At 35.4% G+C, this 14,404-nt stretch overlaps 2 protein-coding genes across 4 annotated transcripts; both read right to left on the reverse strand.

Annotated features, from left to right (window-relative positions):
* Positions 1 to 464: 464 nt before the first annotated feature.
* Positions 465 to 2,226, reverse strand: LOC142358724 (alpha-tocopherol transfer protein-like). Its single transcript, XM_075410262.1, has one exon. It carries the CDS (start codon positions 1,431 to 1,433, stop codon positions 528 to 530), a length of 906 nt encoding a protein of 301 aa, XP_075266377.1. The 5' UTR covers positions 1,434 to 2,226; the 3' UTR covers positions 465 to 527.
* Positions 2,227 to 2,338: 112 nt separating this feature from the next.
* Positions 2,339 to 12,544, reverse strand: LOC142358726 (pyroglutamyl-peptidase 1-like). Of its 3 annotated transcripts, none has more exons than XM_075410266.1 (5): positions 12,361 to 12,544; positions 12,021 to 12,120; positions 11,430 to 11,596; positions 10,828 to 11,072; positions 2,339 to 2,699 (listed from the first exon to the last, which is right to left on the reverse strand). In XM_075410266.1, exons 2-5 carry the CDS (start codon positions 12,037 to 12,039, stop codon positions 2,534 to 2,536), a joined length of 597 nt encoding a protein of 198 aa, XP_075266381.1. In that variant the 5' UTR covers positions 12,040 to 12,120; positions 12,361 to 12,544; the 3' UTR covers positions 2,339 to 2,533. The 3 variants fall into 3 exon arrangements, with proteins under 3 accessions (XP_075266381.1, XP_075266379.1, XP_075266380.1); XM_075410264.1 differs by having other exon boundaries at positions 12,021 to 12,127; XM_075410265.1 differs by having other exon boundaries at positions 12,021 to 12,544.
* Between the last annotated feature and the right edge of the window lie 1,860 nt (positions 12,545 to 14,404).

Below are 14,404 nucleotides of genomic sequence, written 5' to 3' on the forward strand. Positions count from 1 at the left end.
CTGAAGTCTTCTATTTCCCAAAACAATCCGTTCGATATAGAGAAACAGGTCTAACAATAGTTTGTAATAGTAGAAAACAGACGGATAGAAAAGTTTTTTAAACAAAATTTCGAGTTTTCTAAACAAAAATAATGGATTTTTCGATATTTTTAGTCAAACAGTTTAAATAATCAATTTTCAGGCTTGAAACTGTAAAGAGTTACTCGTAACAATCAAAATTACATTTAACAAAACTGAATTTACGTAACTGATATGTCAACCCCCACAGCGATTTTTTTCCTTTTGGATTTTTCCTTCGAAGTATTCCCCCTATTTCCAAATTTGTGATAATTTTATTGTTTCTCGGCGTTTTTCTCTACGATGCGTAAAAAGTGAAAACTTTGATCGAAAAAAGCCATCCTCGCATATATTACCCCATTTTGAAAAATGCAGGAACAATAGCTAGGACTTGAAAAAGAAGATGGTTACAGTGATCAGGAAATTGAATTATTAAAAAAACTTCAACAAGATGTAATAACTAGCATAAATTAGGATTTGAAACCAAACTGCGACAAATGTTTGAAGTAGGCCTCTTGCTGCAACATTAAATCACACGTTGCCTGATATGGATTATGCGAACTATCAGCTGTTCCGCCAAGCGAAGCTGGAAGCACTTTTGGGCCCAACTCCTCCAATAGAAGAGCCCAGTTATCATTATTTTCTGTTTCGTGCTTCTCAGAAAGAACGTGGAACCGCTTCCTGATTTTAGAGCTGAGCAATAACTTGATAGTTGCGAAGAGAGAGGTCAGAACTGAGGAGGCATTGATGAAGTAGAGAGCCTTGACTCGAACTGGGACTGTTTCCTGAATGGTTCGCACCATTGTTCTGGCAAGACTTATTTTGACATGTGCTAAATGCTTTAGCGAGAAATCTTTGAAGTCCACGATGACAGAGAAGCCAGTAATCTGCGCAGCCGGATCACAAGCAATGATTTCCAGAGCAAGTAATGCTGTTCGGAACGCATCCCAAAGCCTAACCATGTTCGTGTTCCACTGGCCAATGTGCAGTATAAGTAACTTTCTCTGTTGCTTGTCATATTCTGGCATAATGGCCCCAACTCCAAGATTAAATATATGCTCACACTCGGAAGGTAGTAAATTCTGGCAGAGAGGCTCGTCTCTTTGAAATTCGTAAAACTTGATTATCTGTTTAGAAGCCTTTTCTGTGTCAAATTTCCGCAGTCGGAGAAAGCGTAGAATGAAGTTCGGATCAGTATTGAGGAAAATATGTGGCTGCTCGGAACGCACTTGGGATATGACCTTGGAATATTTTTCAGGCGTTTTGTCCGGATCTTCCTGTACCTTCTCTTTAGCCAGGGTTTGCAGCGGCTCTTCAAGAGCTGCTATTTTAGTTTGACAGACTCCCGCGTCCATAATTTGGCCATTTAAAGTCATCAGTTAAGCAAGACACAACAGAATAGGCAGAGCAGCGCTTTTCCCCCAGATCGGAGAGAGCAGAAATAGGGAGAGAAATTTGAAATTTAATTAAACTTGTATCTTTGAAGTTCGACGCAGGATGACAGGTTTATATATTTGGTCTAGGGGAGTAGTGACTATAGCGGTTGTAGTAGTGGTGGCATGGTTTGGAATGCTGCTTCAAGTTTATTAGCAGCATTTTCCACAATAAAAACAAATAAAACTAGATATTTCTTCAGATACTCAATCCTAGTACGGCAAGTGTGTTGTGGTGTGCTGGCATTCAGTTTCGTCACAGCGTCAGAGAGCCGTGAATATACATTCCAGTAGTGTAAGAGTATACGGTTGGTTGTGTGCGGCGCTGTGTGTTTGTTGTGAATGTGTTCGCATGCAATTTATTTTATGCTTGATTTTTCACAAATTACTTTGTATACTGCAAATCGCAGTTGTTGTGGTGGTGGTGGTGGTGGCATCTATCTCATTTTGAACGAATTACTGCGCACAGCGATGAGATTGAAAAACATTTGATGCTATTTTACAACATTTGCTCACAATAGCTCAACAACTGAAAGCTTGTCCGAGTCACAGACATCTACAAGGCTCTATACAATCTGACAAAGCATTCAACTAATTTACGCAGCTAAGGTCAAACCAGCTCACCATAAGAATTCTCTAGCTTCAACACTGGTGTAGATTTTTTTGATTTAATAATTTACAAGCTCGGCGCATTACAGTACTATACGCTTCATTTCAGTAAACCAAACTTGCATGTCTGTCAGTTCGCCATGACAAAACTTTAAAGTAGATGTAGAAAGCATTAACGCCACAGGCGCGGCTGAAAATTCAAAAGTTAAAGATATAAAACGAGACACATATGAAAGAACTATAAGGAAACACTTTATTAGCACATTTCAGGAGAGCATTTGGTCATCAAATACACAGTTAAAAGGCCACCGGCAGAAACTTCTGGACGATGCAAAAATGGACATCATATCAGGAAAAGCAGACGCGTACAAAGTGTGCTTAAGTGGCGACACTAAAAGCAGTCTAATAGGTAAAATGTCTGGCACGAGAGAGGACTAGCCATGGTAGGGGTAGATTTGTTGAAGGCAGATCTTGATAATCTCTTTCAGGATGTTGGACACCTCCTCACTCGACATCTGATCTGTCGGAGGCACATGCACAAACAGCACCTTGCCCCCATTGCGACTGAGACTGCGGTAGTAGATATACTCGCACAGATACCTGAAACCATTACTAACTCTTTCAGTGATCCTCCTAGTACAAATCGCGGAAGGAAGTTCCAAAGCAGATTGAATTCCAAAGCTTTAATAAGCTTATATTCCATTGCAAAGTACATAAATATTCGCCAGTTGTCCGAAAAATCCAGTTGTCCGCAATTGACTTCCATTTGAATGAAAACATAGCTGGCAGATTGCCAGAAAATAGCCGCAATAGCTTCGTAGATCTGCAGTCTAAAAAAACAGTAAAAAAAGACAGACCAAAAAAATTCGTCTTTTCACTGAAGGCTGATATGTTATATTTTGATTAAAAATCTGAATAAGTTTTTGCTGCCTCTATTAGCTGCTCTCAAATAATCTTCATTTAGAGCGACGCACGCCCGTTTGACCTTATCTGTTTGAATTAAAGTAAATAAAAGTCAATTTCAAAGTGAGGAAGTCATTTTTGAGTGTGAGGTAAGTCAAGAGTGACCAAAAATTTAATCACGCGAATGAGCAAAAAAAAACTCGCTCCAGTAAGAGCGAAAGGCAATACGTTATATGCATTTTCAGCTGGGGCGGCAATAGGGAAGACAAGTGAAAGTTTTCATAACCGACTAACGTCGGGCGAATTGCTCTCAAACGACCGCCGAGTGTTTGGCTTCGTCAGTAGCCAGCCATGGTTTAGTGAGGCTAGCTTTAGATTAACTGAAGGGGCGTAAGGTGAGCGCAGAGGGGTGCAAAAGTGGATTGGGGGGACTGATGTGGGTGCGGTGGGTGGGGTGTGGGATCAATTTCAAAGAATCGCCCTTCACACCATAAAAATAAGTCTTCAAAACAGTTTCTGTTAATCGCATACTTGACGAAAAGTGAGTTGAACGGCTCTAGGAGAACTTAATGCAAACTGGGCGCTACCTCTTTATCCCGGTTCTGAAGATGAAAGTCAAATGGGTCAGACGAAAAATCGGCATAGCGAAAAATTGTATAAATGGGAAAAACAGGATTTATATACATGCGACAAATTGCTTTGAAGAGCAATCAACAATGATTTTCTAAAAATGCCTGTTAAGTCATGTATGAAAAATCATTTCTACTATAACTCAATGTTAATGAGAATCAGAGATGATGACAACACGCCACATAACAGCAGCTGAAGTGCGGCATCAACAAAACAGAGTGAGAGAGATAAAACATGAACGAGAAAGAGAAGAAAACAAACCAGAACCGACAGAGAGAAAAAGAGATAGGAATATTTTTCATGATGGGATTCGACTCTGCAACTTCTAGTTTTCTAGCCTTGTTAGTAAATAAATCTTATAGGAAAAAACAGAAAAAGGCAATATTAAAAAAGTTTTCAACTTCGCATAAAAAAAGTTCTAAGACATTTGTTGTCTCAAAAGTTCTATCAAGTAACCAATCTGCAGGGCTTCGAAAGTTTCATTGGCCAAAAATGGTCGTTAAAATCAGAAAAGGACAAAAAATATTGAAAAATTTTGGAAACAATTGCAAATTTTAAAGAAATCTTGCCAAAATTCAAGATATTAATATCTTAAGAACCATTTTATTGTCTCAAGAGACTATCCAGTATCCCTTTTTCGAATCCTGAAATAATTTCACCGGCTCATAAGGATCATTACACTTGGAACACAATAAAAAAATTCCAAAAATTTGTAAAATATTTTAAGTTGTATCCAAAAATTACTAAACCTGGAGTCATTAAAAAATATTGATCACAATCCCATAAATCTAGAATCTATGCAGCAGCTTTTTATCAAACCTTGGTGGAGGTCCAAGGGCCCCTGGTGCCGGAAAAAATTCAAAAACATAAAAAAATTGCAAATATTTTAAAAAGTTGCTTAAATTCGTGATATTGAAATCTTGAAAAAGATTCCATTACATCTAAAAACTATGCAATAAACTATTATCAAACCCTAGAGGAGGTTCATTGGCTCTTGAGGCTGGACAAAACCTAAAGTAGGACAGAAACTTTCAAAATACTTGAAAAAAAATTGCATATTTTATTTAAAAAAATTGCTAAAACTTGTGATATTGAAAAGTTGAAAATTAATCCATGACCAACAAAATTTTCGAGTAAATTATTATCAAACATTAACCGAGGTTTTTTTGACCCTCGAGGTTCAAAAAACCTAAATAATGCCTAAAAATGTCAAAAAATGAAAAAAAATGGCTCTTGAAGCTGAAAAATCTTAAAAAAAACAAAATATTTTTAAAAACTTGAAAAACAGCAAGTTTTCTAAAAAAAATTGCTAAAATTTTTAACATTAAAAAGTTGAAAAACTAATCCATGGCCAATAAAATTTTGTCAGAGACTTATTATCAAACCCCATTGGATGTTTGCTAGCCCCCGGGTCCGGAAAGTCCTGAATAATGAAAATCAAATGTCAAAAATTTTAAAAAATTGCACGTTTTGTCAAAAAAAGCGAAAATTCGTAATGTTAAAATATTGAAACCATTTCATTACAACTAGTAACTATGCAGTAACCTATTATTTAAACCTAGAGGAGGTCCCTTGACACCTAGGGCTGATAAAAATCAAATGTCATAAATTTTTAAAAAGCTTGAAAAAAATTGCAAAATAGTATAAATTTGCGTGTTTTTAGCGAGCGGTTGTTCGTCAATTGCGAGAAACGGGGGGGGGGGGTTCTTCAAACTCTAAGAACCGCCCTTCACATCATAAGTATGTCTCCAAAATAGGTTGAGCTGAAAGTCTCTAAGAACACTTAATGCCCGCTGGGCGCTACCTATTTATCCCGTTTTTGAGGACGAAAAGTCAAAAGCGTCAGACGAAAAATCGGTCAGGTAAAAAATCGCATAAAAAGACCGACAGGACTTCGGTTGAGAGCAATTAAACATCCATGTTAAATTTAAGTTATTTTCTTTAGGAGCACACACTTTAGAGTTGATGTGAAACTAGAAATGCTGTCCTTGGTAATGTCATGGACCACTACTAAGCGTTACTAGATCAAATGAAACCAGTTTCGGTGAACTTTTGATAACACTTTCAATAGTCAACTGCCGCCAATTGAGGTAGCGGCATCAATTCTGAAAGAAAGCCTCTTATATCCAGAGAAAAAAAGTCACTTGAAAAGTCAACTTTCTCAGACGAGCAATCCTAGAACAAAACTGTCAAGCAAAAATTTTGCATAAAAATGGAATTGTCGTGCGAGGCCATTCACATGGTTTCAATGTCAGATTTGGATTTCTATCCCTGACATTAGGAACTGATTTTTCAACCCCAACAATTTCCGGTTTCGATGTACAGTTTATGATTGTACACAAGTTAAGTACTAAAAGAAGCACCTGCTCTAAAGTACAAGCCAAAACTTATTTAATATGTACATCAACAAAATCTAGAAATATATGAGACAGATGTTGTCCAGTTTGTGGATAGCAGCGTAGCAATCCAATGCAATTCTCACATTCTCCTCTTGAAGCCTAAATCCTTTAACTTGGAAACAACCATCTTGAGAGGCACATCAGAAAATTCCTTTCCCATATCGGCACAAATCACATAACTCGTGATATCAACTATTCTCCTTCAGATCTATAACATAAAGTAGTGCGTGCATAACATCCAAAATAGATGGAGAAGAAGAGTGAGAAAACCATGAAAGCGTGCATGTGAAACAAAAAAGATGAAACAAATTAAACAACATAGCAAAAAGACAGGAATCGACTCAATGTGAAACTTAGTCAACGCCCTAGCCAACAAACTAATCTAACAAAATTATCTAATTCATTATACCAATCGCTTTCAAGTAATAAAACGAGAAAACAAACAAGGGTCGCTTGTTTTATGAGTGGCACTGAAAGTTCCCAAATTCAAATTTGAAAGCACAATATGAAATCAATATAACAGATATGATATTTCAGAAACGTTTGTTTTAGGAGCAAGCATTGTTTATATTAAACTCCTACCAAAATAGCTAAATTTATTTAGCTGAAATTTGAAACAGAAACAACTTGGAAAAAACATATTTGCTTGCAGGGGAACCAAAAAACAGCAGTAAGTTTCAATTACGAAATACTTAGTTGCCCGTAAATTATGATAAATATTGTCAAAAGAGTTTTCCTAATTTGTGTTTTAACTAAACACAAACTCTTTAAGTTTGAAGTCGTTTGGATTACTGACGATTTTCATTGAACGTCATCAGTCTTCTTCGATCACTATTTGAGAAGCTAAGATTTTTAAACAATTTTAAAGTTAAAATCATGACTTCCGATTCCAAATTAACTGTTTTTCATATTCCCATTCTCTCAGCAAGAACGTCAAAAACTTTGGTAAAGCTGACTGTAGAAGTTACAATAGTTTTCATAATAGTTATGTTTCATAATAGTAACATTTTTCATTGAAAAAGAACCCAAAAACCATTAAGGAAGCTGCAGCTCCACGCCATTTTTATTAGTGACAACCTTCTCATTTCAAGCTAGCTGTACCCGAAACACTATTTTTCAAGAAAGCAAAGTACTGGAAACTGAAATTGTTATTTTTATTTTGATTATGCGGCTTGCATTATCAGCGGTCTTGCAATATCCACTAAATGGTTTTTTGGTAAAACCATGGAATTAAACGGTATGTAAAGTCATAATTAATTCCAGCATTTGAATAAAAAAATCGGCAAAAGCAGATGCAACCAATCAATCTCTTTGACCATTTCATAAACATAACAGGACAAAGCTCGAACACAGTTCAAGCAAAGAAAAACAAGAAAAAAAATGCAATTGTGACTTAACTGATTAATTTCATGACTACTGAAGTTTTTTGTAAACGATAAAGCAAATGGTGTTACACAATTGTGAAAGAATATTGTTAGAAACCTGTGCTTTCAAATTAATCAAAACTCAAGTTATGACACAGCCTATACTCAGAACTCCAATGACGCACCCATACCACACACCCGTCAATACAAAACAAAAAAAAAGTTTGATCTGTAAGAGCGGGCAAAAATCTCATTTGAATTTTCCAAAACAGGTGGCGGCTCAATTATTTTATGTTAATTTTCAGAGCTTCAAAAAGATTTACGGAAATATAAATAATAAAAGCTCATATGAGACCATTGGATGACAAAGTAGCAGTAAAATATATGCGATTTAAATAATTAAGAGATCAGCTTTCTTCTTCACATTTTGGGAGATGTCTTCCTATAACCCAAAAAAGAACTAGTAAGAAAGTTTTGTTAGCTTAGATATCTGTGAAATTAAATAAAAACCTCTTTGAGGCACCTTAAAAAATAGCGCTATGCTGTAGATTGGGTTTTAAAACATCGAGAACGAATAAATTATCACTATATGGACAACAAATCTGCAAATTTAACATCTCAAAAACAATAGCAAATTAATAGAACCAAACGCAACGTACAAGAAGGGTCAAGGACGTCAACAAACCTCACTAGAGAGCATTTCAGATCTTTTAATTGTTTTTGTTCAGGACAAAAGACGAAACCATCATCAAGTGAATTTTAAAAAAAAAGGATTTTAAAAAGTTGTAAATATTTCCTTGAAAAAACTACGTAAGACGTAACAACTGAAGTTGAATTGGTTTTAAATTGCTTTCATTAACAATCTAAAAAGCAGTCGACCACATGATGGAAGACAAATCAAAATAAAGCAAAAACATTTCAAAACAAAATTTAGAAATTAAAATGTTCTGTTTTGAAAACTGTCGGTCCTAATCGTCCTTCAGATAATCTCCATGAGTGTAAATGAAACTGACTGTACAAAATAACTGCCTCTTTTCACTATTAATTGTCATCATTATACATAATCAGGTAAGCCGACAAAGCATCATTTTTTTAAACAATTATTTGCAAAAAACCCGCAGGATCATAAACATAGCTGGCAGATTGCCAGAAAATAGCCGCAATAGATTCGTAGATCGCCGGTCTAAAAAACAGCTAAAAAAGACAGACCAGAAAAACTCTTCATTGAAGGCTGATCTGTTATCTTTTGATTAAAAATCTGTATAAGTTATTGCTGGCTCCATTAGCTGATCTCAAATAACCTTCATTTAGCGTGACACACACCCATTTGACCTTATCTCTTTGAATAAAAGTAAAAAAAAGTCAATTTCATAGTGAGGAAGTGACATTTTTGAGAGTGACGTAAGTCAAGAGTGACCAAAAATTTAATCACGCGCATGAACAAAAAATCTCGCTCCACTAAGAGCGAAAGATGACGTCACACATGCAATTCATTTGAAATTGCATGAACAAATGATCAAAAAGTGGCTGTGACGTCATATGGTCGTAACAAAAATCATGACGATGAAATAAAAAAACCAAGAGAAGGCCAATAATAGCCCCAGCTATCGCTGTGCGGCTATTAAAAGAATGATTCACACTTCAGTTGAAGCCAAGCACCAATGGAATTAACTTGTTACTTTTTAATAGCAAGAAAAACTCTGATATTCAAAAGGAGAACACTAAAAGCAGCAGTCAAAGCATGTCAAGTCAACAAAAACTCACGAAAATTTGATTGCTCATGTCAGAATTACCCGCTTTGCTACCTGATGTGCTCCCTCATAATTGACCTCAAAATAAAAAAATTATGAAGGGTTCTTTAAAAGAAACGGCACCCAAAAACAATTTCAATTATTAAATCAACAATAGCTGCCTGAGTACGAAGAGCTGCTCCTAACAGCTCCTAAAAATTTCGATGGCATAAAGGGTGATCACAAATTTTTAAAATGTCAAGTATCTGATTTTTTTAAGTCTCAGTTTAGTCCAAAAACTAAAAAGTGCGGAAGAAGTCACTGGTTTTTAGCGTTCAGTCAATTTTGCATACGGACAGAATGCATGGTATCACTCACACTTAAAATTTCTTTTGGCTTTTCACATTTTATATGCAATATCTAAATAACTGACATTTTTTAAAATTTTTTTTAACAATTTACTATTAATAGAAAAATTTCAAATGAACTTCGCTCTGGTTATCAAGACTTAAACAAAGATTTGAAACGATCTGCACTTTTGATTAAAAATTAGGTTGACACAGATGAGGAACGGGTTAAAAATTCATACAAAATATCTAAGAAGTGGCTGAAAATTTGTCGCAAATTTGTTTCATGAAACGTCTCAGCATTTTGTACTATATGGAGGCATTAACAAAAGGATACGCTAACTGTTTTCCAAAGATACCCTCTAAAAACCCACTGGTTGTAAACTTGATCAAAAATTTGGCTACATTGCGTGACATTTTGTGGAGAAAATGGAGAAACATTATTTTCCAAAGAAGCAAATCTCCTAAAATTTCTCTTTGCAGAGAAATTCTCGACCCAGAGTGTTTCAAAGTGAAACCACATATGACGGCCTTGGATGCCCTCCAAAAGGTTAAAAAAATGGTCTGAACAAAAAAGTGGTGCTAGCATAAAGTTCTCCCATTTTTCTTTTCAAAAAATGTGGGAAAATTAGAAGCAAATATAAGATTTTCCTAAAAATTTTTCAAGAGTTCTGACTCTAAACCATTGTTTTTGACGTTTTTTTCTGATATTTTTAGTCATTCCTCGACAAATGACAACTAAACGATCAAAAAACGACAAATGATACCTCTCCAGAAAGGAAAACCAAGCGAATCGAAACAAAGAACGAAACGAATTAAGACCCAAATATTAAAATCTGTCAACTTTTTTGAACAACATTTTTACAGCAAATTGCGAGTCTCAATAATTGCTCTCAAAACACCTTAACAAAAAATTCTTTTTAATCATTGGGCAAAAATGAAAATTATTAAAAATTACAAATGGTATAAAACGTGAAAAACAGAAAAGACAGAAAAACAAAACTTGAAATAATACGGAAACAAATCTCAACAGAAAATATAGCTAATTTAGCCGCTTTTCTTTGACTAAGACAAACTAAACTAGATTTAAACGAAATCAAAAAGTCACCAGAGGCAATATAAAAACTATTGTCAACCAAAAATTACCCCAGACAATAAAAAGTTGGATAAAATATAAAAACCGCTAAAAGTTTATTAAAATCACAAAAAATATATTGCTAGATTGCATACAACGGTCTAATATACGATTGAGGTGATAAAAACTCATGCTCCCAAAAATGCAGTTACTCGTTAATATGGTTTAAAAATTCACCTTCCCCGAAAAATTCAAACGTTTTTAGATTCACGTGACTAGCCTTCCGGCGTTCCTAGATGTCGAAGCGGGAATCCCAATGGCATGCAACTGCGCCTTACACATCTCCAGATCAAAGGCTGTGCACATGGACAAGTTCTCCACAGGCTCTGATGGCTCTTCGAATTGAAAGCACTGCTCTTTTGGCAACTTGTTGAATACATCTGGGGTTTTATATCCCCCACTACACGCTATCTGTTCCAGCACCACTCCACTGGCTTTCGCATTCACGCCCACATGTATGATACACTAAATTTAACACAACTCAATATTTCAGTTGGAACTGAGTTATTTCCGTCAATTGACGGCTGAAGATGCCAGTTGTTTATACCCTTTCATTGTTTCTACATGCCCACCAAAACCGAGTCAGCTTAGCTTAAAAGAACCCCAAAATTTGTTCTAAGTTGAAGTAACTCAGAATCTTTTGTCTGAATCAACTTTCCTTCAGCCGTTGCTTCCATTGGTTTTGTTACATGTTGTTTGCTTTAACGTTCCATTCCACAAACTTATGTATGTACCAATTAACCATGATTTCATCAAACGCGATCTCAAAGAGATTACCCCTATTACACAGCGCAGGAAAGCCAAAAACAAGAAAACAAGTACCTCATAGTCATTTTCTTGGCTTGCTTTCTCCACAAATTCATCAACTTCGTCATATGATGTTTGGAGCTCCTTGGTCTCGATTTTGAAGCCATTGATGGAGGTACCACTTAGAAGACTCACTGCACCCCAGCTAGGGTTCTCCTTTATATCACGAAAAGGTCCAAAGCCTAATAAGAAGCATCACGATTTCACAATGATACCAACTCAGTGCGACCAACCCTTTTCTCAAACAGCAATTAATTTTGAAGAAAATATCTTTTATTGCAAAGTATTCCGAAAAACTATTTATACTTGTTCTCGGAACGAACAATTTATCAGGCAATATGTCCTATGTTTTCACCATTCTCATTGCATCAAAATTATTTCCAGTATCTTTATTGGAAAAATACATGTTCATCTTAGTAATTGTGATGTGAAAATGACTAACTTTGTGCACAGTCGGTAGCAACAGTGAACAAAATTTTAAGGCTTCAAATTTTGGAAATCAAGTATTATGAATTAGTTGCATCAAAATATTTCATGAAGCAATGCTTCATTATCCGTGTAGCCACCGACTGCACGAAATATTCAAATAATTGAAAAATTAGTCACCTGTAACAAGGATGCTCATCGTTTGTTCGTCTGTGTACTGGTTTCAAGTCAAGTGTGGTAATTTAAGTAATTTAAGAAAAGACGTTTTCTCATTCAGCCTCTATATCCTAAAAATTTTCTCCTAGACAAGATTTTATTAATTAATTAAACATATGGCTCCTATGATGTTTTCAGAAACATTTTCTCTCATGGTTTTTATTTGAATAATAACAGATCAAAGCTTTTAATACTTAACAACAAAGTGGCAATGCTGGAACAATCAAGATAAAAAGAATTCGGCATGTAACGGAGCGGCACTTTTCTATGAGGAGAAAATTTAAAAGGATGAATAATGTTAGACCGGTGCAAATTAAAGCTATTATGGCGGGATACGACGTCAGAACACAACAAGAAGCATTATTCTATGAACTCAATTGCAGTCCACTATCTCCTCAATCAACAACACTCATTGCATGTCAAGTACAAGCAAACGCCTGCAGTGGTCACCAACTGATGGTCAACAGCACCATCACAACACATCTGAAAAATATCTTCTTTGATTCTAATACGCTTTTTTGGTTAATTATGCTTCTGCCTGTATGTATTTATATATGCAGCCAAAATCAAGCTTCTTTTTATATCAATACAACGAATTTGTCTGCTTTATCTATCGTTGAACAGCTTCTTGCTCTCATTCAAGGCAGCCTTTAAATTTAAAACGATAATCCCAATTACTTTGACGCTTTGAACAATAGAATACAAGAGTCTTTCCTTAACTTAAGACCCACCCATTACCATAAATCACTAATGGCAGATAAAATATTCTGGAGGTAAAAAAATTGCATAGCCCTGAATTTCAGTTATATTCGACATCAGGAAACTGTTTTAAGTCTTAAGAAATCACTTTCATTTTGAGCGATCTAAAATTCGTCGCCATTTCAAGCGTTGAACATGCTTTGCTTTCTATGCAATGACTATTTGATGACAAAACGTAATTGCCATAAAGCTGCCAAACCCCTTCCCCCATTCGAGGCTCCGATCCTGAAAGTCAGCTACTACTACCACCACACTCGTTGACAAAACTGAAAGAAAATCTCATTTTTTTAACAGCTCTATCTGTTTCAGATGCAAGTTCTGGACAGATACGCTCAAACTCAAAATGACAAATTGCAATTTTATTCAACTCCTACATTTCTTCAACTCAATTCATGCAACTTCTATTTCATTACTTTCGTACAATTCAGAACCCATTTTTTACGCACTCGAATTGAATACTTTGACCGGGAAAAAAACTAATGTTCTTTTTATGTGAAATGCTGTTGCTCTTTTTGCAGAACTTAGTCTTAATTTAATCACCTCTTGATCTGTAAAAGTTGTTTTAGCATTCTTTGTACGCTTTTATGTTCTTCCCTGACAAGGAATTGAGTCTTACTACTACTACACTACTACTACTACTACTACTACTACTACTACTACTACTACTACTACTACTACTACTACTACTACTACTACTACTACTACTACTACTACTACTACTACTACTACTACTACTACTACTACTACTACTACTACTACTACTACTACTACTACTACTACTACTACTACTACTACTACTACTACTACTACTACTACTACTACTACTACTACTACTACTACTACTACTACTACTACTACTACTACTACTACTACTACTACTACTACTACTACTACTACTACTACTACTACTACTACTACTACTACTACTACTACTACTACTACTACTACTACTACTACTACTACTACTACTACTACTACTACTACTACTACTACTACTACTACTACTACTACTACTACTACTACTACTACTACTACTACTACTACTACTACTACTACTACTACTACTACTACTACTACTACTACTACTACTACTACTACTACTACTACTACTACTACTACTACTACTACTACTACTACTACACTACTACTACTACTACTACTACTACTACTACTACTACTACTACTACTACTACTACTACTACTACTACTACTACTACTACTACTACTACTACTACTACTACTACTACTACTACTACTACTACTACTACTACTACTACTACTACTACTACTACTACTACTCTACTACTACTACTACTACTACTACTACTACTACTACTACTATACTACTACTACTACTACTACTACTACTACTACTACTACTACTACTACTACTACTACTACTACTACTACTACTACTACTACTACTACTACTACTACTACTACTACTACTACTACTACTACTACTACTACTACTACTACTACTACTACTACTACTACTACTACTACTACTACTACTACTACTACTACTACTACTACTACTACTACTACTACTACTACTACTACTACTACCTACTACTACTACTACTACT

This window comes from Convolutriloba macropyga, chromosome 2, assembly GCF_964194025.1.
Source record: "Convolutriloba macropyga chromosome 2, txConMacr16.3, whole genome shotgun sequence".
NCBI classification, from domain to species: domain Eukaryota; kingdom Metazoa; phylum Xenacoelomorpha; order Acoela; family Convolutidae; genus Convolutriloba; species Convolutriloba macropyga.

Excerpts from the sequence above, each read along its gene's own strand:
- LOC142358724 (XM_075410262.1), bottom strand. The coding sequence starts at position 1,433 with ATGACTTTAAATGGCCAAATTATGGACGCGGGAGTCTGTCAAACTAAA.
- LOC142358726 (XM_075410266.1), bottom strand. Across the intron at positions 11,073-11,429 it reads GCCAAGAAAATGACTATGAG|TGTATCATACATGTGGGCGT; the intron begins GTACTTGTTTTC and ends TGTTAAATTTAG. Across the intron at positions 2,700-10,827 it reads ACATCTAGGAACGCCGGAAG|GTATCTGTGCGAGTATATCT; the intron begins GCTAGTCACGTG and ends TAATGGTTTCAG.